Genomic DNA, 27,804 nt, shown 5'->3' on the forward strand with positions numbered 1-27,804 from the left:
TAATGTGCTAATTTAGATATAATCTTCTGTCAATTTCAATCTTCATGGCAGCAGTTCTACCACAATCCCAATATTTCTTCCCAACCCAAAATACATAATACTGGAAAATTATATTTCTAATCCAATTGGATACATAAAAGGCCCAAAAAAAAAAAAAAACTGAAAACTAAAACAAATAAATAAATAAAATCCAAAACTATAGTCTATAGCTGTGAATTAATGTGATGATCATGAAACTGCAACCCCATTTCTGTTGTTTTTCATTAAGCAAAACCTGCTAGGCCTGGGCTGGAACGCTCTCCTTCTTTGAAGATCATGACTGGAAGGATTGATAACTTGGAGGAGAAGTGCTTTTATGGAATGTGCTTTTACAACCATTGCAGGGCTGCTTATGACCTGCCTATTGCAGTTTCTGTGCAAACTGCATCTGAAAGAGCCTGGGTGCGTGGTGGGTGAACATAAACAGGCATGTTTATGTGATTTGGGGATGGAGGTCATGATTCTGTTTTCTGTGATTCAAATCAAAGTGATGGAGTTTTAGGAGCTTTTTATATAGCTTGCCCTGCTTTGCAATTTACCTTAGTAGCCTTTTCCTTGATAGATACAACTCCTTCCAGTCAACATGTAAGGACACAAGAGTCTTTATGTAAAAATCAGTTTTTGGCTTTTTGCCATTCAAATTGGGAATAAATTGCATCAAGTTACTTGGACGTTGGAACTAATCTGTTAATGGAGGACCGCATGTCAATTAAAAGTTTAATATAGAGAGTCATTTTGCTCACCAATTTTAATCCTGACACACTATTACCATTACTTTTGAAACGGATATAGTACACTATTAGTATTACCATTCCTTTCAAAACGTGCATGCTAATCCTAATTAACTTTTTATAATAAATACAATCAAATATTTCATCCCTTCAACAAAAACGAATTTAAATTTTTTAATCTTATTGAGATGACCCTTAGAAGTTGCAAACTAGAATAAGTTGATGTGGCTTTTATTGATTGGAAATTTTGTCTTCTTCTTTAGGCCCTTTTTATGAGAAAGTTTGGATTTCTGAGATGTCTCTTGCAAAGTGCTATTACAAAGCCCAAAAGTCAGGGCCAATCCATAACAATACAACCCAAATAGCCAAACAAACAAAATAATTGGCATAAGGCTTCTCTAAGTGATAAGAGTTTAATAATCAAGGTTAGATTAATCCACCTGTTAGAGCACACAAAAACAGTTTGACACGCAATTCAGTCGGCATAGGCAAGAGGACAAAGTTGCATTTCTCATTTGTAGACGACAGAGTACATGATATATACCAAATCTTAGCCTCTATGGAAATGGATGTGTTTTGAATCTTTTGATCCTGAGCTCCTATGATTCTTATCTCACTCAAACAACTTTTGTGATGTTGATTGACACTAAAAGCTAGCAACATTATCTCTATTTCTTTATTCCTTCTAACATACTCATCGTTTGGACTAGAAGTCTTTCGCATTCAAGCCTCACTTATCCATGGATAAGAATTAAGGTGCAAGTTATTGATTGGAGGGTTAAGATTGACTCATTCTGTATTTGAGTCAATGATCTTATGATATTTATACTTCATATGTACTATTTGATTGATGGAATGGATGGTCGAGATTGGCGGAACTTTAATCCTCAAGGGCTCATGCCATCCTTGATGCAATTAAGAGTTGTAAGTATAAGATACTTGAATTTAATAATTAAGAATGTTTATTTTTACAAACCGATATCCGAAGTCCATCTCTCATATCGTTTGATAGAAACAAAACAAAAAGTATAAAATACTCGAGTCTAGAATAATGATGCCTCCGAATACCTTGTCTCATTAGCATAATGTACAAAAACTATTGGTAACATTTTTGTGTGGATCACATTGTAATTGTATATTCTATCTCTAATAGAGGGTGATACCCACCGATATATCTCTAATAGAAATATAATAAACAATGTGATCCACAAATATCATCTTTCTAGCATTAGTCCTCAAATATACAAAACAAAGTTAAAAAAAAAAAAAAAATCCCCCAATAACAAGAAAGCTTGCTTGCATATGAAATGTTTAAGCTGCAGCCTGCAGCCTAGCTTGTCCTGAAGTCTTGGACTGAGTCAGTGTCAGAGTGAGTACTCCACCTGTGGTTTTATGCTTTTCTAGCCATAGCCTTAAAATGAATTCATCAAAATCTTTTTAGTACCGCCACGATGTCTTCGTTCCCTAGCATAGATGACCCAGAAGATCAATGACAGCATCACAGCTACAGATATCAATAACAACCCAATGTAGATCCGATCACTTTGTTTTCGCAGATCAGGACAATGTAGGTTACTTATGTCTCTGAATGTACTCCTCACAAACGTGCAGTCTATAAGATTAACCAAAAATGGACCATATAGATACAGAGCATAGCTCACATTCACTGCAGCTGACAATTGCTCATAGTACGTGGGAGTCAACCTCCCTGGTGTTATGCACATCCCAGCTCCATTCACTTGACACACATGCTTCTCCCATACCTGCAAAAATGCCGGTGTTAATGTGTGTGTAGGCGAAAATGTGATGAATTCATAACATTTTTTGTGTGCACGTATGTACCCGTGTGACGTCTTTGAGGTCCATTTCACCAGGGAGACACTTTCTATCAGTGCGATCGGGATTGAAGGGGTTGCAAATAGGAGGTAAAGGAGCACCGGACTGATTGAAATTTATTAAGGGAGCGGCTGAAGGATCAACGTTGGACATGCTGTTGACGACCTGGTTAAGCCCAAAAACACCATAGTAGGTAACATCCTTGGTCTTTAACAAGGCCTCTTGGGCTAGATCTTTATCCACGCATGTGATTATATCATCTAAAGCAGTGTGGGTTTTGGGGTTCTTCTGCACCCACTCATCCATGGACACACATGCATCTGCAAACACACTATGTACATAATATGCACATATGTAGCAAAAGAAAGTTTTCTTAATTCAAAGCACAACAAATTTGGGCAACAACTGACCATTGTAAACATTTTGGTTTATTTAAAAACTACTTACTTATGGATGAGGAGAAATACACCGCACAAAATGAATGTGCCAGTAACAAGAATCCACCCAAGAATCACTAAGCTGCACCAACCAAATGTGTAAACAAATCATTTTATGTGAGGACCAAGACACAATTACTGCTTCCTTCCAAAATTTGAAGATCGATCGATCGATCTGTCTTAAAAAACTGAACAGGAAAGAGTTGTAATAATAAAATCACTTACCAGTATACAATACATTCCATCCCAAAAATGGAACACACTGCAGCAAGTAGTCAAAAAACAAAAAGAAGATAAAATAAGCTGGCATAATAAATCTGATAGTAAAATCTTCAAATTTAAAAGAAAATGAAAGACTTACAAAATCCAAGAAAGACTAAAAAGAGCATAACAGCAGAGACAACAATGAGAGCCAGTTTCCTGCAAAACATATAAAGCAAGCAATAGATGATAAATAAATCGACGTTGAGGATCCAAATTGAGCACACAAGTTCCAAGTGAATTACACAATATTGAGGCCTTGTATTATGCGCCTAGAATTCTCTTCAGTTTTATCAGAAAGAATAGAGGCAGCATTTTGTATGGTTCCCATAACATCGTCAATTTGCTTCTGAATATCTGCTGGGAGGACTATGAAGTCGACTCCAATGCGCTTGGCTGCACCAAGATAATCTGACACATTCCTGAGGTTTTGGGCAGTTGTATCCGCCATCATCACAACATATTCCAGTGTTCGTGTTGTACTGAAGTAGAAATGTCTCTGTCCAGTGTAAAGCACAATGCATCCAGCACTACACACAAACACACAATTGCAAGCATTCAATTCAATTACAGAAAGTCATGGTTATCAGCCAATGGTAACACCACGTCAACATGATACATATTGTAGTTTCGGTAATTAATTTGTACACTACATCAGCATACTATGTGATGTTACTGTTATATAGAAATTTGAGAGAGAGAGAGAGAGAGAGAGAGAGAGAGAGAGAGAGAGAGTTACATGGCGAGGAGGGTGAAGAAAATGAGGGATGCGAGTGAGAGAGCATAAGCTGTTTTAGAATAGCCATAAGGTTCCTTTCGACAACAGCAGCAACAGAGACAGATAAGGAACAAGCTTAGCCCACATATCACGAACCATACAAGTGCAGTGATAAAGAAGGGAGCCGCGGTAAAACCAACCGACTGCATCATCATATATACAAATTAATTAATGTCAAAAACATAAAAAACAGGATTTGAGAAACAAAGAAACCACTTGGTGTCATGCATAAAAACCCAACAGAAACAATTTATTCATGAATATTAACAACATTCTTGGCAGAGAGCATCCTATATGATCAACAATTACATCAAAATCTTACAGATTCAGGGTCTATATTTATAAGTGGAAAACCCCATTCTTTATGTAAATGCATCAAAACCCAACATAATTTGACAATTAGGACACAATTAGGAAATCAGTAAACCAAAACAATTGCAGAATTTCACAACCCAAATAACATGACAGGCATGATGATTCATAAATTCAGAGAGACCCAAATGCCAAAAAAGAAAAAAGAAAATGACCCAATTAAGAAAATTAATGAAGGAAATAAAGGGTGAGAGATGGAACTCACAGCATAGTAATGCTTGTCTTTGATATTCCAGCCACCAGTGTAACTCTTAAAGCCATTAAGAGGGTCCTTCCTGTGTGTCCTCTCCTGAGCCAATATGAAAGTTGAGTTTGGGTCAGTGGCTCTTCCAACTTCAAAACTCCTCCTCCTCCTTGTCACGTCCCATGTCACAACCCCACCCTGCTCTCTCTCACCAGCAACCCCTACACCACACCAATATATATGTTCAAATTAATAACATAAAAATCAAAACCAAACATTATTAAAGAAATGCAGCATATAAAAAAAAAATTTAAACCTGATGTTATTGGTAAATTAGTGGTGTGGGAAAGGTCAGAAGATGTCCCGGAAACTAAAGAAATGAAGATGAGGAAAACCAAAATAAAAAGAATGATTAATGTGTTTGATATTCTGAAACAATTATTATATGGCATTGTTGTGGTTTTGGTTTCTGGGTTCTTGCTCTCCTCATCAACCTCTTGGTTTCTGAGGCAGGGCCGGAGCGCGCGGGCGGGGGAGAGATAATGACCCGCCTACATCTTGTCACAGGGGTCCTATATATAAACACATCAAACTAAACTCTTACAAATTTGTGGATACAATAAATAGAGAGAGAGAGAGAGAGTCATTTATTTACTATTATTTCATTTCAATTCTTTTAATAAGATTATGTCAATCTCTCCTTTATTGTGGAAGGTCTTGATTCAAAATCTCATTTATTGATAGTAAAAAAAAATCATTATTTTGTGAAATTTAAACAGATATTAGTGCTAGGCAATAAGAAGATTAAAGAGGAAATCTAGACTACCTAGTATTATGGATAGAGATCTAAATCCGTGCGTCTCTATTTGAGGAAAAAACATATAATTGACATTTCCTTCAAGATTAAATTTAATATAAGTGTGTATTTATAGCAATGGCAACTTAATTTGTTGGCAAATATGTAACTGAAAAAAAATCGTAAAAGATTGTAATCTGATATAGCTCGTACGTAGGCATCGACCACGACATGTTGCATCAAATCCATACTATCACATGCATCACATGCATCTCTTCATCATGGGATCGATGAAGACCCTTTGTATGCTCAGTGTTAATACAGAGTGATCAATTTTCAGTTCACAGTTGACCATTTGCCTGAAGGTACTAAACTCCTCAAGGGCTAGTCGATGAGTGATTAGTGATGTAATTAAAACAATTAATACTGCTAATTACAAAGTAATCCTCATTTAAAGGCTGCCGGAAAAGTAAGTAATGATGTTACTTGTCAAACGTGGCCATCTGATAAAAGCATCAATTTAATCTTCTTGGGACATGTCTTATGAAATATTCTCTTACAATGAAGTCGGTCTCAATGTATTGTGGGTCTCATCTTAGAGAGAATGCACCATAAAGCATGCTCTTGCATTACTTTTTTCTATTAAAAGCCTTATGAAAATGACATGTTTCATTGCAATATATATATAGGCTCTTTCTGTTGAAGTATACCTCAACTTATTTATGTTGAGGTATACCCTATTAGGGCCCACACGAGTCGTTTTGTGTCCATTCAAACCGTTCATTTTTTACATCTCCATTGATAAATCATCCTTGCAAAAAATTAGCCAAATCAGAAATCATTTGCCTATCTAACTTTGATCAAATAAATAGACAAACCAAATATTTTCGATGAAACCGTCCATTTGTTTTATCAAAGTTAGATAGGCAAATGATTTTCGATTTGACTCATTTTTTGCAAGGATGATCTATCAATGAAGATGATCATTGCGAACGGTTCGGATCGACACAAAACGACTTGTGTGGACCCCAACAAGATCATACCTCAACATAAATAAGTTGAGATATACCTCAATAGAAAGAACCTGTATATATATATATATATATACAGGCTCTTTCTGTTGAGGTATACCTCAACTTATTTATGTTGAGGTATACCTCAACAGAAGGAGTCTGTATATATATATATATATATATATATATAAAGAAAAACAAAATAATTTTAAAGTACAATAAATCAGTCATCCATTTGGTTATTGCACCAAAGCTTAGTAGTTATTCCAACAGTATATATGAAAGTGACACTAAATTACAAAATTAGTTTTGCACTCATGTAAACAGTTAGTTAATTAATGCAAGACACACGGTTTAGTAATATTCTACCAATATATATAAATATAAATATAAATAGGTTTGCAACATATATACATATATATATATTAGGAATAGTTAATTAGTTATTGGTGCTGCACTTTGTCCATGTGCATGGTTCTGCATAAAGCTATTAGCTATACATTGGGACCTAAATTCTCTTAATTTATGCTCTAATCTAATTAATTAGTTTTCAAGAAATATCATATATGTAGTTGCAATTTGTACTAAAAGTAGTAGTGCATAGTGCATAGTGCATACTCAATCACTGACCAATTATATGGACAATTATACAATGGGTTTCTTTTGGTTTCCTGCGAATCTATACCACATTATAAGTTAATTAATGTTTAAAATATTCTGCTTTTCTCTTTTGCCGAATTATATTGCGATCCATATATTATTCAATTGAAATTTATATTATTTCTATATAATTATATGCACATAGCACTGGTTGTGCTTCCTTACGGAAATGTCAAAACAAAAATAAAAAAAGGAGAGAGATTCACAATTAATTGGGGCAGCTATGAGGGTGACAAAGTAGACAATCAGCTCAATTTCTTAAATGTTGAGAGCCTTCAAATTTTATAAATTCTTTGTAATTTATATACTATATTACTTAAATAATATATATGAAAAGTTGAAAGTTCTATTTTTATAACTTGTTTTGAACTTGTAAAATCTCTGAACTAAACTGCTCATAAATCTCAAAAAAAGCATACATCACCCATACACACCACATCCACGTTCCTAGAATTTGGTGTGATTGAAAATCCTAGTCATGAACACGATCATGATAATGATGTTTACAATTTAAGGCACATATTCACTTATTGGTGTATTTTCTTTCTTTATTTTTGTTTTTCACTTTTTCTTCTGAATTGGCATTTTGGATTTTTCAAGCTATATGTTACCTTTGTGGCTTTGTATATAATACTGTGATTCTGCTAGGGCCCCATACTGTGATTCGTATCTTGTTTTTCTTTTAAATAATAACACACACAAAACTAACATATATATGACAAATTTTTACCAGAAATTTAGACATATTATATGATCAAATTATTGGTGACGTGATCAAATGATAACTAATGGTACCTTACATGGGCCTTTTCAATTGGGTATTCAAGCGGGCTTAGATAGTGTACGGATTCCCTGCCGAAGGTTAAGTGGCCACTCACACTTTTTGGGCTAAATAATGTAAACATTAATAAGGCCCAGTATCCGTGGGCCTAATTGAGAGTACAGCAAAACCAGGCAAAGCATGTTTATTGATAATAAACAAAAATCAACTTTAATTATGAAAATGATAGTAATACTATAAATAAATAACATAAAGGGATATTTACGCTTCAAAAAAATTATAAAAAAAATACACAAACAAACAAAAGATCTAAATCATATCATATTTGTACACAGTGTATTATGTGGCAGTGTTTGAATTATCGAGTTTATCATGAACTTCATTTTTCTAAACAAGACATGGCATGTATAATAACAACATTATTTGATGAATAAAGAATTAGAGTTATGTAAAAATGTGGTGGAAAACATGTTATTATAAATAAATTGCCTAGATAGCACACCTATACGCCTATACTACATTATATTACCAGCTACCAAAAGTTTGTAAATATATATACAATTAGTAGAGTGGTGTGCTATTAACTGGCTTGCTCTGAGTCTACTATGACTAGGTTTTGACTAAGCTTGTTACAACAAGGTAATGCCAAGGTTTAACTAGTTGTTATCACTGCTAAGCATGCAAGGTTTGACTGGTCAAAACAAATTAAGGTACACACACACACACACACACACACACACAAACACAAACAGAGTATTGTTTTATAATTGCAGTCAAAGTCAAGAAAACCCATTTGGCTGTATATTAAAAATGATAATTAACTGCACAAGCGGTCGTGCCAAATCAAGGCATAAGTAGTGGTTTGTGAATTGTGATTGAACCACATTCACTTATAGTATTTGGCCAAGTGCCAAGCCAGCAGCTAGAAGCCTAGAACTAGAAGAACCTTCATCAAATTCATGACTGACTACTTGAATTAATGATGATATATGGTAAATATCATTTTATATAATATGAATTAAAGAGTACTTATATATAATAAAAAATGTACAAAACAATAACTTGGAACTGGGAACCACGTGATCACATTAAAAGACAAGACACCCCGACCAAGTGATTAATTAACTAATTAAATTAAACTTGAAATACGAGAGAGAGAAGAGAGCTCATTAGTTACTTAAGCAAAGCAATTTGAAGGGGGTTGAGTTGAGTCAATTAAATTCAAAGATTGTAAGTGACAATTAATAATAACTAGTTTAAGTAGTTTGTTGTAGTAGTTAACTTATGCTAACACAGAGGGGATCTATGAGGAATGCGTTTTCTTCTGCTGATCATGCTTGATGCCATGTCCTGATCATCCGAAGCTTTATGAGCTGATCTTGTACAATAGACATAATTAGTATTATAATTAAGCCCGCTTCTCTTCTTTCGAACAATCTGATCAGTGCACGCCATGCTCATGCTCATGCTCATGCTCATATTCTCAGACCCTGATGATGATGAGCTCATGGGGTCATCACAGTCCACAATTGTGGAATGAGGAGTGGTCTCACTGGTCATCTCCTCCTCTCCCATATCAGACAGAGGCACTAAGAAGTCAGGACTCAGTTGAAGAGAATTGCATGTCCTCAGGTATGGAGATAGGTCCTTCTTATATTTAAGCACATAATCCACCTAATTAATCAACCAATCCAAATAACTAATCAGTATATATGTTCAATGAAACGTACCCTTTCATTTTCCTGCCTCACTAGTATTATATAAAACCCTTTTGTAATTCAGCTCTAGCTAGCTGCGTGCATGGAACAAAGCCACACCAAATTATAAAGGAAAAGTAACATATATATAGAATTTTTACCTTGCACCCAAGAGAGCAATGAATATAAGGTTCTTGAAGACTTCTGTCACAAGAAGTGCAATAGTTTCCAGAACCCTTGAATTGCCTGTTCTGAGGTCTCTTCTTGATGAACACCACTTTTGCACTGTTGATAGTATATGCCTAAAAAACAAAGAAATTAAGACTGACTTAGCAAACGGTTCTTGTATAAGGCATATTAGCATATGCACTGTACACGGAAATTACAAACTTTATTATATGCACTGAATTGCAACAGCCATAGACTCATAGTAATATACTGATATTCAGAGGAAATCAATTGTCTTTTGATGATGATGTTTTGGACACAAACCTGAACATTAGAGCAGTCTATGAGCTTTTGAAGATCTTCCATTCGGACAACATCATGGTATACGTAACGACGAATTTGAAGGAGCCTATGAAAGCGATGGGATGGAAGACAATGGGGGCAGATGCTGATGCAACAATCCAAACAGCAAATATTCTTTTCATTCTTCTTGGCAGTTTCATGAAAGGAGCAATTTGTAAAGAACTTCTGAGTATAGAGGGCTTCCAACCATGCAGGTTTCTGAATTCCCTAAAACAATTGAAATTACAGAGTTGTAATTATATGAGCCAAAATTTAAGGACAATCAGAATTATGGCATAGAGAGAGAGAGAGACAGAGACAAACCATGATCACATAAACACTTCAAAGGAAGAGCCCTAGTCCTTGAGTTGAGCTGTTATCAAGACAGTGGAGGTGTAAACAGAAGAGAGAGAGAGAGAGAGGCACTGAGGGATGGAGATAAGAGTATTTATGGAGCTTCACAAGAGATGAAAGGGGTATATATTTATTCCTTGGGGGGGATACACAACATTTTGTCAATAGGGAGGCTTGTAACATGAGAGAGAGAGAGAGAGCAATAAATAAAGGAAGTAAGATATGAGGGGAACGTGGGCGCTGTTTCCGTGTCTCCCATTCTCTAAAATCCCTATAAACTATTGTTGCTCATCTCCTTGGCTGAAGAGCTCTAATGCTAAATTAACCAACCCTCTTCTTGAAGGAGCTGCCTCTGTGCCTCACCATTTTTTTTTTTACCTTTTCTTTTATTGATTCCCATCTCTTAGAATTGGTGAAATCGGTTGCATCTAGCCACTTTTTGATGAAGACTTTAAAATGGGAAACGAAAAAAAGAAATACACATAATTTGTGCAATTTATTTATATATAGATTTACCAGCTTGTTGATCATTCAATTGGTCGATTCTTGCATTCCACATATATAGTTGTCATTGAAAATGAACTTTAGCTCCAGACTTTTAGAAATTACAAAAATTAGAAATTACAAAAAACTTGAGTTTGATCTAAACTGAGAATGCATGGAGTGCTTCTCATCCCAATAAGTCGGCCAGGTTAGTTAAAAAACACAAAAATAGAAGGATTTTCTTTCCGAATATATATTGTATTTATGTGCATCCCTTATTCTTGGCTGCTGCCTTTGATGTCATGACTTCAGAGCTAAGCAATTAGAGCATACAGAAAGAATGAAAGCATGGCAGAGAACAGAAGGGTGTGGAGCTGACACAACTCACAAGGTATACAACTCTGGTTTAGTAATTATATGTAACCAGATGTATCACTATCAAGTTATCAACTATATCTTGTCAAATTACACCAAAAAAAAAAAACCATGTCTAGTCACCCAAAATTGAAATGCTAGCCTGTTAGGTGCCAGCTGGTTAAAGAGAAAATCAAGTAGAAATCATATAATATATATGTCAAGGTACCCTGTTTATTCATCTTTCGATGCCCTAGTCAATAGCTGAGAATATTCGAATTTATAATAGCATGTCAAAGAAGTTGCAGCTGTCCATATATTCATTGATTTTTGATACCTGAAGTGTGACTCAGGTAGTAAGAAGTTTGAAGTAGTAGTGAATTTAACTCTTAGTCTTAGGAATTAAACAGAGGAAAAGCATTTGGCAAGTGAGGCCATTATAGTGGTGGTTAAGAATACGAACACTGCTTTTAGTGTCATATATATGCCTTGCATCTGGCCAATACAACCTAAGCTGTTGCAAATAGAGTCAAAACAAGACATGAACGAGAAAAAACCCGGTATTTAGGGAATGAAACATGTCATGTCAACAATCAATCAACCACTCCACTAATGACAAGTACCATTGCTTTAATAATAATGTGGTTTTTGTAACAAACATTGGACAGACAAGCACAACTCATTAAGCACTAGTAAGGGGAAACTAATGACCTAATTAATTAGGGATTCCAGTGCTAATTTTGAGGAAGACCTTGCTTATTGCGCCTCTCAGCTCCAACCAAGAGTTATCTTGGGGTTTGCAATGCTAAGAGTATTAATCTTGTATCATTCCCTTTATACCCTTCAGCTGATCAGCTCTACCATTCAATTTCGAGCTTCCATTTCATGTGGTTGTTAGCCATGCCACATAACAGTCAAAAAACTTTTACTACATTAATCAATCGTTGTCAATTACTCATACATGCGTGACTCACTGATGCTAAAACTCTTACATGCAATTAATATTCTCTAGAAAGTTCAGCTCCTGAAGCTAGACCTATGCAGCATAGAGGATTCAGCATAAGACAACTTATAAAACAATTTTGCAAAGAGATTATCAAATATTATAGAGTTATAGACTCTAGACTCCAGTCCCAAGCTATACCCTATTTTCACCTTGGCTCAAATCCATGCTTGTAATTGCTTTATACTATTGTTTTAAGATTCTTTTGGGGCAGTTTGTTTTTTGTTTTTCTTCTTCTTAAGCAAGGGTTGAAGGTAAGTTGGGCTCCTTTCTTAATCTAAAACAAAATCATCTGAGAATTTCGAATTGTAAAGTTTCACACATGGTTATTGCACACATGACACAACCCATAATATTTCTATACCATGCACGTGTATGCTTGATGAATCGACATAACTTGTAAATATCCATCCCTAGAGCCCAAAAAACAAATAGAATCAAAGAAGAGAAGAGGATGGCCAACCCCACGTGCCATGAAAAGCAGAAAGTAAGAAAGTTAATATAGTAAGTAAGAAGCTCACGTGCAAGGGATCCAAAGGCCTAGTTCTCTCAAATATAAACCCAAACTTGCAGTGTCCAAAAGCTAGAGCGTGTCTTGGGACTGACCAATTTATTCCTCTTTTTCTCACTATAAGGCTTCAAGTTGTGGGGTGGTCAACGGTCAAAGGCCCAGATTAACAAACATAGTCTACAGAGATGATGTGGTTAGAAGAACAAATAGGGGATGCTGGGTCAGCGGATGAGCCGCACGAGGGGATCTCCCTGCCCCTCTGGCCCCTGCAGCCCTGTCTAGTCTGAGACTGAGTCCCATTTGTTATGTCAAAAAGGGTTTTCTTTATTCTTAAGGCCTAAGTCACATGCAGAGTTCTTTTCCAAAGATTAAAGACTGGCTGGGGTGACTAACTCTGCTCAACACCATGTGATCAGTCCAAGGCTACACCTACATCATATAGTAGTTCTAGTTCCACAAAAGTAAAAAAAGAATTCAAATTTTCAGCTGAAATACTGTCATAAATATGAACCTTACACAAACCCTCAAGTAAATTAGCTTCGAGTCTTCTGATTATCAAATCTAGTAGATCTTTTAATCCTCTTGGATCTCTTCTTCTATTTCATGCATATTTTATTGTTCTTGTTTTGTGGTAGCGGTAGCCTAGGTAATTGCAGCTGTAGAAGCAAAAACTATTCTGTGTATGTGCTTATCAACACATTAAATCCAGTATTTCCAACCGGCTACTAGTACAGTACAGTTTTATGAGAGAATTGTTTATTGACTGAGCATCTGCCTTTATGCCATAATCAACTCAGCCTAATGAAGATTAAAATGGCCGTTACTCTGTCATTACTAACCAGAAACCACTAATAGAGTTCTTGATAATGTTAGGCACTACTACCATTCTTTATACAGTTAATAAAATACTTCTCATTAATAATGGTACCATACATCTGCCCCAGATCATCCACCTTTTCAGGTTCTGTTTTCTTCTTTTTAAACGTTTATGTAACTATAAAATACACTATACAACAAATCAACAAGAAATATGATAATACATGTACAGAGAAATGATATTCAAATGGCTCAAACCTAGTCTCAAGGTTTCTGAGCAGAAAACATGATGAAAGATTGCTGAACTTTGCTCGAGTAGTTGGTGAGACCGCATGATGTACACAAGTCCTCAATCTCTTCCTCAGTTAAGTAGTTGTAGTTCTGAGTAATCCTCTGCCACATAAATTAACACTTTAACATCAATATTTATGGTATATAAGTTTATAATTAAGTCCTTGGCCAAAAAAAAAAAAGTTCATAATTAAGTCAGTTAAACATATTTTCAATAGAATCCATGTTCCAATGACTGCAAAAAAAAAGGTTCCATGCTGCTAATGAGTCAGCCTCTGACCAAAATTCAACTATTTGGATCACAGTAACGATCAGCTTTACTTCATCTTAAGAAATTTATACAGAATAGAAAAGTGATGTGGATGTTACACAACTGTTCTTTCGAACATACATGGTACTATAACAATTAACAAGCATAAAAAGCAAGAATAGGTTGAGAAGGAAAATCAACAGGCCTGAACCATATAGTAGAACCATCTACCACTAAAAATTCAAAACATAATAACAATAAAAGTTTTTGAATAATTGGGTACTATGGATCAGAGATGAATTGGGATGGCATTTACTTGATGGAAATTCCCAAGTTGAAGTGAAAAGTTCTGAAACAAATTAACTCCTAGTTTGGATAAAATATTTCACATTACAGCTCCTTATCAAAGATCAAAAGACTTAGGATTGTCGTAGAGAGTAAATCAGAGTAAATCAACATTTACAAAGTCAGGTAAACTATATCCAAAAGAAAGATCAATAGAATCATATCTATCATTTATCATATTTGGTAATCATTAAACAAGTATTACCTCTCTGAGAGGCCTGATTACCACGGGAGTAGATGGCGTATATCGCAGAAAAGTGGTTCCAACAAAGATCCCACCACTTCGTACTATACGGGTGATTTCAGCAACCTGAAAAATATGTGACAAAGGAGATGGTAATATTTCAGTTAGAATCAGCTTCATTACATCCATACACATGAAATGTAGCAAAACATTCTAAGACTTGGCAGTTTATGAAGTTCAGATTCAAAATAGAGGTCCACCATTTTGCCCAATTGCTAATAGCAAACCACCTGAGAGCTAATTCCAAAAATTTCACCCAAAAAGATACAAATATCTAATGTAGGAGCCAGAGACCAATGGACCCAGCATATGTGAATTTCCATAGGTAGTACTTTGTTCTATTACAAATTGCAGTATATTCCACAAGAACCAACTCTGTAACCACAGCAGGGGCTATCCATGGAGTTCATGTTACTTGACCATATGCATTGACAGAAAGCTTGTAATTCCACAATAGCTGGAATCATTTACCTAAAAGGTTGCTGATTTCTGCTACTAATGGACCCACGTACAGTATAACAATGATTGCTAGGTTCAGCAATCCCTCCCTCACTCATGGGTAATATGGAAATGGTGTTTACTCAGATTGACTCACAAGCTCTATGTTTTGACCCCTATTCTAAATATCTCAAATACGTAAGGTAGTCAACAAAACTATTTGACTCACATAACAGATTCTTTTTGGGGAATTGGGATGCACTGAGGAAAGGCAAAATTATGAAAAAGAAAGAGGTTGGATTTAGAGTGAATGGAAGACTGCATTGGTTTCCAAAATCATGTTGGTTTTTAAATCATCCAAACCTGGTCCCTCTGAGTAAACATAAAATCCTAGGAGCCAAGTAACTTGAAGGAGGAAATCAGAGGAAACAACACTTACAGCATTGGAAGGAGACGGCCAGCAATGCAATGCTGCGCCGGCATGGACAGCATCAACTGAACCTGACATGAATGGAAGCCTAGAAACATCTGCCCTCACAAGAGCAAGGTTACTGCACTTATTCCAATGATGTGAAAGTTAGTATAACGACAGAATTGGAGAAAACAATGACCATAAACATTGATTGTTCAGAAAAGCAGACATATATACTTACGTAGCTAAAAGGGCGGCGTCTCTCTTAAGGAAATCATAACACTGGCGAAGCATATTTTCGGAAAAATCAAGTGCAACAACTCCAGAATAAGTCCCGGATTTGGCAAATTTTCTGGAAAACAAACCACTCCCACAGCTTACATCCACCAGAACACCACCTTCAGTGGATTTAAAGTATTCCTGAGCCATTTTAAACTGTGTAGGATATAAAAAACATCATGTAACCAATATGTGTGTCAGTGAGTGGTGTGTAGACACAAGGAGCTGTACTGGGTAAGTAAAGAAAACTTAAATTGGCATATGCATGTAGACCAAGTCGAGCAAGAATTGAAATGAAGCACATACCTCTTCATCAGGACCAGGGAAACCAGCTTGTTTGAAATTTTGGCGCCACCCTCTTTCATACAAGAAGGAAACGAGCGGACTCCTAAACAACTCGGTCCTCCCTGGTTGGACTTCAACGTACTCCTTCAACCCAGCAGTAACAGTAAGGTCCAAATAAATGTCTCTGCTTGAATACGACTTGTCGCATTTCTTACACTTGAAACCGGACCTGTATATTGCTTCCCTATCACCAGTACCAAACAAAATAGTCAATTAATTAATTAAAAACACAATTAAACAAACAAAGCCTCTGCCTTTCGGCTGTTAAAGCTCAGTACTCACAGGTTGAGACCAGGCGGGCCTTTTCGTATGAGCGGTTCATAGCATACTGGGCATGCTAACAGCTCAATGTCCGAGCTTTGATTTTCCTCAGTGCTCGAACTCGACTCCTAAAAATTAAAAATTTAGGATTTGAAAGTAAAAAACAAATTACATAAAAGCGAGAAATTCGAGTGAGGAGAAAAGATAAGGTAGTACCGGTTGCAGAGTAAGTAGGGAGCTTGCACGAATGGGGTAAGAGAAGAAGCGGAGACGACGAGGAGGAGGAGGACAGAATTGGGAATTGTGATAAAGGCGAGAGCTTTTTGGACATAGAAATGTTTGGTGGAGAGTGTGTACGCGTAGAGACGAAGAGGGAGCCGTTGTCGCCATGAAGATTGATTGATTCTCTGCTTCTGCTTCTTCTTCTTCGTCTTTTTAAGTTTCTTTTTTTTGTTGAATTTAAGTATTATTTCCAAACTAATAAAATGCAAGTAAAATTGTATGGAAACGGTGAGACCTACGAAGTACCAATGTCCTCCTCACAATAATTTAGGGCCTTTTCCCTTCTTCTTTTTTGGTTTGTTTTTTTATAAAGCCTTAAAGACTGACGGCCCAAGTTCGAACTCCTCCTCCAAGAACATAAAAAGCAATCATAATATTATAATTATCACTTAATAACATCTACCAATCATGTTAACATAATGATTATAGGAATTTTTTTCTTTTTCCTATATATTGCATAGGAAAAATTAATTAATACATACAACTATACAAGCTAAAGAAAAAACACAATAATTTTTTTCAAGGTTTCTGAGCAGTAAACATGATGAAAAATTAGTCAACTTTGCTGGAGTAGTTGGTGAGACCGCATGATGTACACAAGTCCTCGATCTCTTCCTCCTCCATGAGGCTATTGCCTTGAATCCTCTGCCATGCACATAAATTAAAAACACTCAAAACAAATTTTTATGTTTTCATTAGAAAAAGAAAAAACAAAACCACCGTACGTGGTTAATAATTGGTTGCGTGCAATTATAAATCCATCATTCGTATGATCCTATTTGGTAATTAATCAATCAATATGAAAAATCATTATGATTGAGATTCGAAAATTGAGACTAATATGTTAGTGTACGTGTGTGTTGTGTACATATGAAAAACTTCTATAAGACATCCGGTTCTATATGTTTTTGTTTGTATTTCTTTCTATCACGTAACAAATTTAAGTGAAAGTTTTTTTAAGAAAAGTGAGACACATGCATACCAACCTCTTCATCAAGACTTGGGAAGCCACCTTTTTGAAAATGGTCACTATTTGTGGGTAAAACTACACCGATCTAATAGCTAATCATGGCTGGACACGTGGCCGGTCAAACTTGACCTCGGAGTTTGACTTTTCAATGGTCAAAGTTTTGACCTCCACATCATCACGTAGCTCTTCATGCCCGGTCCAACCCGAACCGAGGATCTTCCAGAGGATTGAGTGTTCATCTTTCTTCGGTCATCCCGATTCGGCTCGGCTCGGCACTGGGGAAAACATCTCTTCAGATTTAAGTCATAGTCAGCTACGACTCAGAGGGATCTCAATCTACCGGATCGGCTCGGTTCGAAAGTCCATGTCCGATCCGATCACACATGGATTCCATGTATGCGCATGAGGACATGCATTCGGGTCGGCTCGGCTTCCCGCCACCATTCCAAGAAAGATCACGTTGGGATGAACCGCCATACTCAAGTGCACCTGACAGGATCTTCTGACAGATGAGACTTCCCAGCTCACATTCATAACTATTGAGGCAGTTCACCTGAACATTTCATACTTGCATTCAATGCAGTATTGAATGCAAAGGAGGTGGGTAACTGTGCATGCCACTGTTCACGACCGAACGCGTGGATCTTTCTCAACCAGTTAACCACATGCAGGTAACTTACTCCTCACAACTTCCTTTGTCTATATAAACCAACTCATATGCACAAATTCAGCCAGTTATCTACCATCAGACAAACACTTACACAAACCTTCACTCACCAAAAAGCATACCCAACTTGCTGAGAATAAACCCAGAACATTTACCTTGTTCTTCCCATTCTCCCATGTTCATCCCATGTTCTTCCCCATTTACATTCAAACACCATCAAACACATATCACTGACTTCATCATCGGAGCGTGTTTGGCTGGTACCACACCGGTCCATCTCCTTTGATCTTGTTTTTCATATAGGAAGATCTCACGTCATCATCCAGCAAGGCTTCTGATCAGCCAGATCACCATTTCTAAGTTGTTGCATCTATGTTACAGAAATTTGCATCAACAGTCACGCCACCCTCTTTCATACAAGAAGGAAACAAGAGTCGCCCATGAATTGAGAATTGGGATGAAAGCGAGGGTATTTTGGGCATAGAAATGCTTGGTGGAGAAGGTGGAGAGACGATGAGGGAGCCGTGGCCATGAAGATTGATTCTCTTCTTCTTGATTCTGCTGCTGCTTCACCTCTCCTCAAACTACTACTTTTTTTTCTTCTCCTTAATTTCCTCAAAAATTCAAAATAATTTATTGGTTTTCTAGAAAATAATAATAATATTCAAACAGTGGGCTAATTAATTTATAAAACTGCAACATCTATAAGTTATGTATACACGAGTGTATTATAAAAGGGCAAATATATATTGGAGGTTGAGCTGTCCATTAATTTCATTTTGATTTGTCCTTTTTCAAAAATCCTGCACCATTTTTAAATTTAATTTGGCATCAAATCAAAAGTCAAAGATCAAACCAGCCCAGCCATGCGCCATGCGCTATAATTAGTATATGCATGCCCAGCTCATGCCAGTCCAAGTCTACACCATATATATATATATATGGTAGATGCGCAGATCATTGACTCAATGATCTTATGATTTTCTCTTTCAGTTGTAACATATATGTGATTGATTGAATACATGGTTGAGGTTGGTGGGTCTGTAAGTTTAGTGGAATTGCTTGATCTTCTCATTCATGGACAAATTAAGGTATCTATACAAGGTACAAATAAAGCCCTAACGGCAAAATTAAAAAGAACACAACACGGTACAAGTATAAAATATAATAGATCCATTGACACCTCTACTTTAATTAAAGTGGACGTGCATTTTTAATTTTTATTTTTTACCGATAATATTGTCATAATACTACATATCATGATATATCACTTAATAACACCTAACAATCACGTTAATATAGTAATTATACAAATATCTTTTTCTTAAAATTTCATAGGAAAATTTATACACCAAAATAGCAAATTAATACACACAAATTCAAGAAGAAAAAAAAAACGATGGCATGTTCTCCAATCCAATTTTTTAATTCTGATTGTCTGTCACAAGAAATATGATAAAATCATGCTGGGAGAAATGAAATCCAAATGATTCAAACGAGGTCTCAAGGTTTCTGAGCAGTAAACATGATGAAAGATTCCTGAACGTTGCTGGAGTAGTTGATGAGACCGAATGATGTACACAAATCCTCTATCTCTTCCTCCTCTAAGTAGTTATTGTTCTTAAGCATATGCTGCCACATAAATTAAAACACTCAAACTAAGATTAGAAAACATAAAAAACAAGGAAGAATCATATTCATATGTATCATTCTTGATCCTATTTGGTAATCAAACATTAAATAAGTATTACCTCTATGAGAGGCCTGATCATCCAGTGTTGCCTATATGTAGCATATGGCAGAATAGTGGTTCCAACAAAGATGCCACCACTTCGTAATATACGGGTGATTTCAGCAACCTGAAAAATATACATGTGAAAAAGAAAATTAAGATGGTAATATTTTAGTTAAAATCAGTTTCGTTACAATCCGTACACGTGTTTAAATGTAGCAAAACATTTATTTAAAATGTCTGTATATACGTCTAATATGCATGTCTATCTCTTACAGCATTGGATTGAGACGGCCAGCAATGCATTGCTGCTCCGGCATAGATAGCATCAACTGAACCTGATGCAAATGGAAGCCTAGAAACATCTGCCCTCACAAGAGCAAGATCACTGCACCAGAAACATTGAATTAATTATACATTTATAATTAATTTAGAAAGTTAATTAATTAAGCAGGCAAACTCACGTAGATGAAAGAGTAGGGTCTCTCTTAAGAAAATTATAACACTCGAGAAGCATATTTTCAGAAAAATCAAGTGCGACAACTCCAGAATAAGTCCTGGATTTGGCAAACTCTCTGGAAAACAAACCACTCCCACAGCTTACATCCACCAGAACACCACCTTCAGTGGGTTTGAAGTAGTCCTGAGCCATTTTAAACTGCGTAGTGGCGGCCATAGGACATAGAAAAAACATCATGATCCAGATTTGAGACTCAAATATATTATGTGTATTGCCAAGTGTACGTGTGTTTTTGTCTATATATATCTCTTTCATTACGCGAACAAATCACATGAAAATCTTTCTTAGAAAAGTGAGACATAGGCATATACCTCTTCATCAAAATCTGGGAAGCCACCTGTTTTAAAATTCTCACGCCACCCTCTTTCATACAAGAAGGAAACAAGCGGGCTCCTAAATAACTCAGTCCTCAATGGTTGGGATTGAACGAACTTTTTCATACCAGCAGTAACAGTAAGGTCCAAATACATGTCTCTGCTGGAATACGACTTGTCGCATTTCTTACACTTGAAACCGGACTTGTATATTGCTTGCCTACCAATCCAAACCAAATTAATGTTATAAATACATTTCTACAATTAATTAATATTGCAAACAAGGCCTTCATTTGTGCCTTTCGACCAGTATTCACTACATATTCATTCAGTTTAAAACCTGATCGAGTACTCACAGGTTGAGACCAGGTGGGCCATTTCGTATGAGCGGTTCATAGCATACTGGGCATGCTAACAGCTCAATGCCCAAGCCCGAGCTTTCACTCTCCTAAAAATTTAAAAGCAATTCATATATACATAACATAGTCCTTTTTTATAATTTTGTTAACTTTTTAATCTCATTCTTGAAAAGATTTAATAAAAAATTACGTTTTACACTTTTTCCCTGACAAAAATTATATATATATATATATATATATATACAGAAAATATATAGAATAGCGAAAATTAAAATGCAGAAAAAAGAAAAGGCAATACCGGTTGTAAATTAAAAGTGGAGCTTGCACGAATTTGAGGGGTTGGGTACCGGAGACGAGGAGGAGGACAGAATTGAAAATTGTGATGAAAGAGAGGGTATTTTGGGCATATAAATGCTTGGTGGAGAGACGATGAGGGAACCGTGGCCATGAAGATTGATCTTCTTGATCTTCTGCTGCTGCTGCTTCTCCTCTCCTCAAAACTACTACTTCTTCTTCTCCTCCTTTCCTCAAAATAATTTATGGGTTTTCTAATAATATTGAAACAGTGGGCTAAAACTTGAACATCTAAGCCATGTATCCACTAGTGTATTATAACAAAATTGGAGGTTGAGCTGGCCATTTCATTTTGATTTTGTCAAATGGATTCTTCAATTTAATTTGGCATCAAACTAAAAGTCAAAAATTCAAACCAATAATCAGCACTCAGCAGCAGCCTTATTGACCCAGCCACTGCACAATGTGCTATAATATAGTATATGCATGCCCAGCTCATGCCAGTCCAGGTCTACAGTCTACACCATGACAAGGTAGATGAGCAGATCATTGATATTTAATCAATGATGTTCATGTTTTTCTTTTTCAGTTGCAACATGTGATGTCATGATTTTCCATCCTCTATGCAAATTGCAATCAAGAGTTCTGTTGCATAAGAACCTAGGACTTGGGGGAGTTTTGCTTAAATGCGCAGGTTTTGTAAAAATCACAGAGAAGGATAATAATGGCTCTGAAATATATATCAGTACTTTATCTTAGTGAGAGTTCAAGAGATAGTAACTACCACATAGTAATAGTCAAACACCTAAAGATAATTAGCATCATGTACAAAAACTCTCGAGGGTAAAATCACACACTCAAATATACATGAAAACGAAGCATATTGTACCCAACTACGATACTGCTTATATATGGAAATCTTTTAAGCACCCTTGTCTTGGAATCCCCCCGTGTTTCCAGCCGTAAACTGTTTAGTATACACTCGATGCCTTCGCTCCCTTGCATAGATTACCCAGAAGATCAATGATAGCATCACAGCTGTAGATACCATTACCAACCCAATGTAGATCCAGCCACTATGTTTTCGCAGACCAGGACAATTCCTATTACTTATGTCTGTGAATGTATCCCTAACAAATGTGCAGTCTTGCAGATTAACCAGGAATGGACTGTAACGATTCAGACCATAGCTCACGTTTACTGCAGCTTCCATTTGGTCATAGAAGCTGGGAGTCAACCGGCCAGGTGTTGTACAAATACCAGCTGCATTCACCTGACACACATAGCTCTTCCATACCTGCTTGAAACAAAAATGCGAGTGTGTTACCCTTCACAGTTACCAAACTTCAGAAAAATGCAAGAAGCATATATGTAGGTCAATTTTAGACACTTTAGAAAACCTACAAGGTTACTTCCGGAGAGATCTTAATATCAAACTTCCATCAACTAGGGCCAAGATTTAAAGCATAATTCATCTCTCCAATTCAAATTCATGGACCATGAGACCATCCATATTATTAAATAAAGACAGGTTGTGTGTTTTTCTAACTCATGCTATAAATTATTGACACTCTAAAAGGAGATCTGAAACTTGAGCTCGCAATCCCAAGCAGTTAACTATTTTCTTCATGCCTACACATTGCATACACCTTACACATGAATGCCATTATGCATCTCCCATTCATATTTCAGATGCTTCAATAAAATTACCTGTGTGGCATTTTGCAGTCCCACTTCACCAGGGGCGCACTGTCGATCAGTGAGATCAGAATGGAACGGGTTGCAAAGAACAGGTAATAGTGGACCAGACTGATTGAAATATAAGGGTCCAAGATTGGGTAATGGTGGATAGTTAACATTTGAGACATTGTTGATGACACGGTTAACCACAGTAACAAGTTGGTAGGTTACATCCTTGGTGCGCAATGAGGTCTCTTGAGCAGTAGCATTGTCCACACATGGGAGTATATCATCTAAAGCAGTATGGGCTGTGGGGTTCTGGACCCACTCGTCCATGGAAACACATGCATCTGCAACCACACTATGCACATAGGGAAAGAAGTTAGAGGATATGAAAACAGACAAAACAAACGCAGCAGAATAGTCGTAAGTTAGATAAAATGATGCACATATAATAAATTTGTTCTGATGAGATAACTAAGATACATGTTACCCATACAACTAACATACCTGTACAGATACTCATACATTCGATATGTATACATTTTTCCAAAAGGATGGATATCTCAATGAATATATTTAGTGATCCTTCTAAATGCCTTAAAAACATTGATACTCAATACTTTAAAAGAAATAGGCACCAACCTACACTTTTAACTAGCTGAAATTGAGATGTACATGTTGCACTGAAAGCAATATGAAGTAATCATAACAAAACAGTACTTACTTATGGAGGAGGAGAAATACACCACACAAAATGAATGTGCCTGCGACAAGAATCCACCCAACAATCACCAAGCTGCATCCAATATGCAAGTGTTTGTTAAAATATGTTTTAAAAAAAATTTGTTAAGAGAACAAATTCTTGAGGAATAAGACACAACTGCTACCAAAATTTAAAAATTTGTCTTTAAAATAAACAGGAAACGTTTCAATATATATTTCACTTACAAGTATACAAGAGCTTGCATCCCAAGAATGGAAAATACTGCAACAAGTAGTTATAAAAAAAATAATTAAATAAATAAATAAATAAATAAATAAAAGATATAATGTTAATAGTCAAATCTTCAAAATTCCTCCCTCTAATCAAAAGAACATAGGACTTACAAAATCCAAGAAAGGCCACAAAGAGCATAACAGCAGCAACAATAATGAGAGCCAGTCTCCTGCAAAACATAGCAACAGATAAATGTTATCCAAAGCATTGTGAGGACAAGTTCCAAGTTACAAGGGCCTGAAAGAATCTACTTACACGCTATCCAAGCCATCTTGTATACTCTTTGAATTCTTTTCAGTTGTATCAGAAAGTTTAGTAGAAGCAGAGTTGAGCTTTGTTAAAATATTGTCAATTTTGCCCTGAACATCTGACGGCAGAAATACAGAGTCAACTCCAATACGCTTGGCTGCACCAAGATAATCTGACAAATTCCTGAGGCTTTCAACAGTTGTATCTGCCTGATTCACAACATAATCTAGAGTGTTTGTTGTACTGCTGTGGAACTTTCCCTGACCAGTGTACAGCACAATGCATCCAACACTAGAATGTACCACACAAGCATTAAACGAAGTCATCAATTCACACAAATTATATGCAAGTACTTGTCTGTGTGCATCAAATTTGTGTGTATGTATAGAGAGCGAGAGAGAGAGAGAGAGTTACATCGCTGCGAGGGTGAACAAAATGAGGAGGATGAGAGAGAGAGCATAGGCAGTTCTAGAATAACCATAAGGCTCTTTTGGACAACAGCAGTAACAGAGACAGATAAGGGACAAGCTTAGCCCAAAAATCACGAACCAGACACCAGCAATGACAAAGAAGGGAGCCGCAGTAAAAGCAACAGACTACATCATAAATTAAAAATCAATGTTAAAATATTCATTGAGAACATAACCAACATACGGTCCAAACAATCTCAAAGATATAAAAACAAGATTTGAAAAACAAAGAACCCACATGATATCAGCAAAAGACAACAAAAATAATTATATAATAACCTTGCAAATTCAAGGCCTGCATTTATAAGTAGAAAAAGCCTATCTTATTGAAATGCATCAAAATCCACGGAAATACAATAAAATACCAAAATTAGTTTTAAGCTAGTTATACAAAAATTTGCTAGAATTCTTAGTTGGTGTAAAGAGGGGTTTGGTTCTTTAATTGATTCTAAAGGTGGCGAAGATGAGCTGGGGTGTGGCCAAAAAGAAATTCACGCCCCAGCAGATATAGATTGGCATATCATATGCTTGACAAGTCCAAATTTTTCTTTCTGGGTAGTGCTTTCTTTTCTGGTGGGTCAGCTACTCGACCGTCTATCAAAATAGCAAAAACGGCCCAAATAACATGATTATTTTATAAATTCAGAGAAACCCAAATAATAAAATGAAAAAGAAAAATAGCCCGGATATAAAAATTAAAGGTTGAGACTTGAGAGAACTCACAGCCCAGTAATGCTTATTGCTGATATTCCAGCCACCAGTGTACTTCTCAAACCCATTAATAGGGTCCTTCCTGCGTGTCCTCTCCTTAGCCAATATCAAAGACGAGTTTTGGACAGTTTCTTCTGCAAGAGACCTCCTTGTGTCCCATGTCACCACCCCACCATACTCTAACTCTCTCTCACCACTCACCCCTACACCAACAAAACAACAACAACAAAAGCAAACATAAGGAACCCATTTGCTTGAAGAACCCAAAAAGGAAAAGGAATCATTTTTAACAAAAATAAAAGTAAAACCTGCCACACAGTACCTTTTGTTCGCAAAATGTGGGAAGTGTGAGAGCTTCCGGAAGCTAAAGCAATGAAGAGGCAAAATGAAAGAAAAAGGAGGCATCTTTTTGATCTGAAACATAACATTTTGGTTTTGGTTTTGGTTTTTGCGTTGCGCCGAGTGAAATGCTAGAAGATTAGAAACGTCAGCAAACCAAATAGAGCCAGGGGGAAGCCGTGTACAATCTTTATATATGCAACCGTTTGCTTTAACCCAGTGCGAGAGAGACAGAGAGACGGACAGAGAATGCGAGAGAGAGAGAGAGAGAGAGAGAGAGAGAGAGAGAGTATTATATTTTTCAAGCTGAGATCTTTAGTTTTCGATTATTACAGTTTAAAAAGAGACGGGGACTGACTGGCCCTATATTCTCTGTCGGTATTTTTGTCATGGCAAAAATACCCTTTTTTAAAAGAAAAAAATTCGGATTTTAATTTATTTTGCGGAGTGGAGGATTTCCTTTGTAACGGAAGAATATTAGGAGTTTTCGAGGCGTTTAAAGTTTAAATGGTTGCTAAGTGGCCAAAAAAAATTGTTTAAATGGTTCCTGAGTGCCAAAATAATAATAATTATTATTCAGTTTTAAAGGTAAAATTCGACAATTTAATAAATAAAAAATTCGACAAAAAGCTATTATTTAGCTACAAATCATGGATTACAACCATGTAATAATGTTTATTAGCTATTTTTATATATAGAGACCTTGATGCATGTAGTATAATTATTTGGAAGGAAAATGAAAATAGAGGAAAAGGCAGGATCCAATGCTTAATTGGCCTCTAATTGAGATTAGCTTAATAAATGTATATTTATAGAAAGAGCAAATTACAATTTAGTACCTCAACTTTACATGTTATTTCAACTTAGTACCTCAACTTTCAAAACTTGCAAAAAAGTACCTCAATTTTCATTTTGTGTCAAAATAGTACCTCCGTTAGTTTTTCCGTCAAATAAACCGTTATCTGCTGACGTGGCAGGGGTATTTTCGTCATTTTCTCTAAATTTTAAAAAATAATAATATTTAAAAAAAATTAATAAAAAAATAATTAAAATTTCTTAATTTCAAAAAAAAAAAAAAAACATTTCCCAGCCATCCCCCCTCCGTTCCTCGCCCCCCACCCATCCCCTCCCTCCTCCTCCCCGCCCCCACACAGCCAGCCCCCCACTCCCCCCACCCATCCCCTCCCTCCTCCTCCTCCCCGCCCCCACCCAGCTAGCCCCCAGCCATCCTCCCTCTCCCCCCCGTCCTCACACATCTCCTCAGCCAAAGTCCTGCGCGAACCACTCCTGCGCGATGTTGACCTCGCACTCGCGGAGCAGGCGTCGATGTCCTCGAGTCGGTGGGAGGCCGGGTCGATCAGGCCGCAGTTTGCCAGCGCCTTCAGGAGGGTGTGGTCGGCAAGCCCCACCACCTCGCGCTTCCGGCCGTCGACGTCGATCGCGAACAGTTTCACGATGCAGTCCGGGACTTTGGCTGAAGAGATGTGTGAGCACGGGGGGGAGGGGGAGGATGGCTGGGGGCTAGCTGGGTGGGGGCGGGGAGGAGGAGGAGGGAGGGGATGGGTGGGGGGAGTGGGGGGCTGGCTGTGTGGGGGCGGGGAGGAGGAGGGAGGGGATGGGTGGGGGGCGAGGAACGGAGGGGGGGATGGCTGGGAAATGTTTTTTTTTTTTTTTTTTTTTTTAAATTAAGAAATTTTAATTATTTTTTTATTAATTTTTTTTAAATATTATTATTT

General features: G+C 36.7%; 5 protein-coding genes across 6 annotated transcripts; all 5 read right to left on the minus strand.

The window, feature by feature from the left end:
- Positions 1 to 1,814: 1,814 nt before the first annotated feature.
- Positions 1,815 to 5,441, minus strand: LOC147285714 (uncharacterized). The gene is made up of 9 exons (XM_086243246.1): positions 4,955 to 5,441; positions 4,660 to 4,859; positions 4,044 to 4,225; positions 3,550 to 3,834; positions 3,405 to 3,463; positions 3,269 to 3,305; positions 3,054 to 3,125; positions 2,613 to 2,937; positions 1,815 to 2,533 (listed from the first exon to the last, which is right to left on the minus strand). Exons 1-9 carry the CDS (start codon positions 5,088 to 5,090, stop codon positions 2,183 to 2,185), a joined length of 1,647 nt encoding a protein of 548 aa, XP_086099372.1. The 5' UTR covers positions 5,091 to 5,441; the 3' UTR covers positions 1,815 to 2,182.
- A 3,558-nt stretch (positions 5,442 to 8,999) lies between these two features.
- LOC147285715 (PLATZ transcription factor family protein) lies at positions 9,000 to 10,869 on the minus strand. The gene is made up of 4 exons (XM_086244662.1): positions 10,420 to 10,869; positions 10,078 to 10,323; positions 9,747 to 9,887; positions 9,000 to 9,562 (listed from the first exon to the last, which is right to left on the minus strand). Exons 1-4 carry the CDS (start codon positions 10,420 to 10,422, stop codon positions 9,176 to 9,178), a joined length of 777 nt encoding a protein of 258 aa, XP_086100788.1. The 5' UTR covers positions 10,423 to 10,869; the 3' UTR covers positions 9,000 to 9,175.
- Positions 10,870 to 13,602: 2,733 nt separating this feature from the next.
- LOC147285716 (putative methyltransferase At2g41040, chloroplastic) lies at positions 13,603 to 16,939 on the minus strand. Of its 2 annotated transcripts, none has more exons than XM_086243841.1 (7): positions 16,698 to 16,939; positions 16,503 to 16,609; positions 16,182 to 16,404; positions 15,838 to 16,016; positions 15,624 to 15,735; positions 14,708 to 14,812; positions 13,603 to 14,009 (listed from the first exon to the last, which is right to left on the minus strand). In XM_086243841.1, exons 1-7 carry the CDS (start codon positions 16,869 to 16,871, stop codon positions 13,881 to 13,883), a joined length of 1,029 nt encoding a protein of 342 aa, XP_086099967.1. In that variant the 5' UTR covers positions 16,872 to 16,939; the 3' UTR covers positions 13,603 to 13,880. The 2 variants fall into 2 exon arrangements, with proteins under 2 accessions (XP_086099967.1, XP_086099966.1); XM_086243840.1 differs by having other exon boundaries at positions 15,838 to 16,031; positions 16,698 to 16,938.
- A 2,942-nt stretch (positions 16,940 to 19,881) lies between these two features.
- On the minus strand, positions 19,882 to 21,856 carry LOC147285717 (putative methyltransferase At2g41040, chloroplastic). Its single transcript, XM_086245061.1, has 7 exons — positions 21,624 to 21,856; positions 21,323 to 21,414; positions 20,964 to 21,186; positions 20,597 to 20,790; positions 20,409 to 20,520; positions 20,152 to 20,259; positions 19,882 to 20,032 (listed from the first exon to the last, which is right to left on the minus strand). The coding sequence occupies exons 1-7, from the start codon at positions 21,771 to 21,773 to the stop codon at positions 19,904 to 19,906; spliced, it is 1,008 nt and encodes a 335-aa protein (XP_086101187.1). The 5' UTR covers positions 21,774 to 21,856; the 3' UTR covers positions 19,882 to 19,903.
- A 476-nt stretch (positions 21,857 to 22,332) lies between these two features.
- LOC147285718 (uncharacterized) lies at positions 22,333 to 26,370 on the minus strand. Its single transcript, XM_086243568.1, has 9 exons — positions 26,052 to 26,370; positions 25,742 to 25,932; positions 24,963 to 25,144; positions 24,555 to 24,839; positions 24,410 to 24,468; positions 24,251 to 24,287; positions 24,027 to 24,098; positions 23,330 to 23,660; positions 22,333 to 22,916 (listed from the first exon to the last, which is right to left on the minus strand). Exons 1-9 carry the CDS (start codon positions 26,155 to 26,157, stop codon positions 22,542 to 22,544), a joined length of 1,638 nt encoding a protein of 545 aa, XP_086099694.1. The 5' UTR covers positions 26,158 to 26,370; the 3' UTR covers positions 22,333 to 22,541.
- Positions 26,371 to 27,804: the final 1,434 nt, after the last annotated feature.

Source organism: Dryas octopetala, chromosome 5, assembly GCF_963921425.1.
Source record: "Dryas octopetala chromosome 5, drDryOcto1.1, whole genome shotgun sequence".
Classification (NCBI taxonomy): Eukaryota; Viridiplantae; Streptophyta; class Magnoliopsida; order Rosales; family Rosaceae; genus Dryas; species Dryas octopetala.

Excerpts from the sequence above, each read along its gene's own strand:
- LOC147285714 (XM_086243246.1), bottom strand. The coding sequence starts at position 5,090 with ATGCCATATAATAATTGTTTCAGAATATCAAACACATTAATCATTCTT. Across the intron at positions 4,226-4,659 it reads AAGACAAGCATTACTATGCT|TCGGTTGGTTTTACCGCGGC; the intron begins GTGAGTTCCATC and ends ATGATGATGCAG. Across the intron at positions 2,938-3,053 it reads GTATTTCTCCTCATCCATAA|TGTGTTTGCAGATGCATGTG; the intron begins GTAAGTAGTTTT and ends TTATGTACATAG.
- LOC147285715 (XM_086244662.1), bottom strand. Across the intron at positions 9,888-10,077 it reads TAGACTGCTCTAATGTTCAG|GCATATACTATCAACAGTGC; the intron begins GTTTGTGTCCAA and ends TTTGTTTTTTAG. Across the intron at positions 9,563-9,746 it reads ATTGCTCTCTTGGGTGCAAG|GTGGATTATGTGCTTAAATA; the intron begins GTAAAAATTCTA and ends TTGATTAATTAG.
- LOC147285716 (XM_086243840.1), bottom strand. The coding sequence starts at position 16,871 with ATGGCGACAACGGCTCCCTCTTCGTCTCTACGCGTACACACTCTCCAC. Across the intron at positions 16,610-16,697 it reads CCCTACTTACTCTGCAACCG|GAGTCGAGTTCGAGCACTGA; the intron begins GTACTACCTTAT and ends TTTAATTTTTAG. Across the intron at positions 14,010-14,707 it reads TAATCAGGCCTCTCAGAGAG|AGGATTACTCAGAACTACAA; the intron begins GTAATACTTGTT and ends TTTATGTGGCAG.
- LOC147285717 (XM_086245061.1), bottom strand. The coding sequence starts at position 21,773 with ATGGCCACGGTTCCCTCATCGTCTCTCCACCAAGCATTTATATGCCCA. Across the intron at positions 20,791-20,963 it reads TCCCAGATTTTGATGAAGAG|TTTAAAATGGCTCAGGACTA; the intron begins GTATATGCCTAT and ends GCCACTACGCAG. Across the intron at positions 20,260-20,408 it reads GGCCGTCTCAATCCAATGCT|GTTGCTGAAATCACCCGTAT; the intron begins GTAAGAGATAGA and ends TATATTTTTCAG.
- LOC147285718 (XM_086243568.1), bottom strand. The coding sequence starts at position 26,157 with ATGTTATGTTTCAGATCAAAAAGATGCCTCCTTTTTCTTTCATTTTGC. Across the intron at positions 25,933-26,051 it reads CCACATTTTGCGAACAAAAG|GGGTGAGTGGTGAGAGAGAG; the intron begins GTACTGTGTGGC and ends TTGTTGGTGTAG. Across the intron at positions 23,661-24,026 it reads GTATTTCTCCTCCTCCATAA|TGTGGTTGCAGATGCATGTG; the intron begins GTAAGTACTGTT and ends CTATGTGCATAG.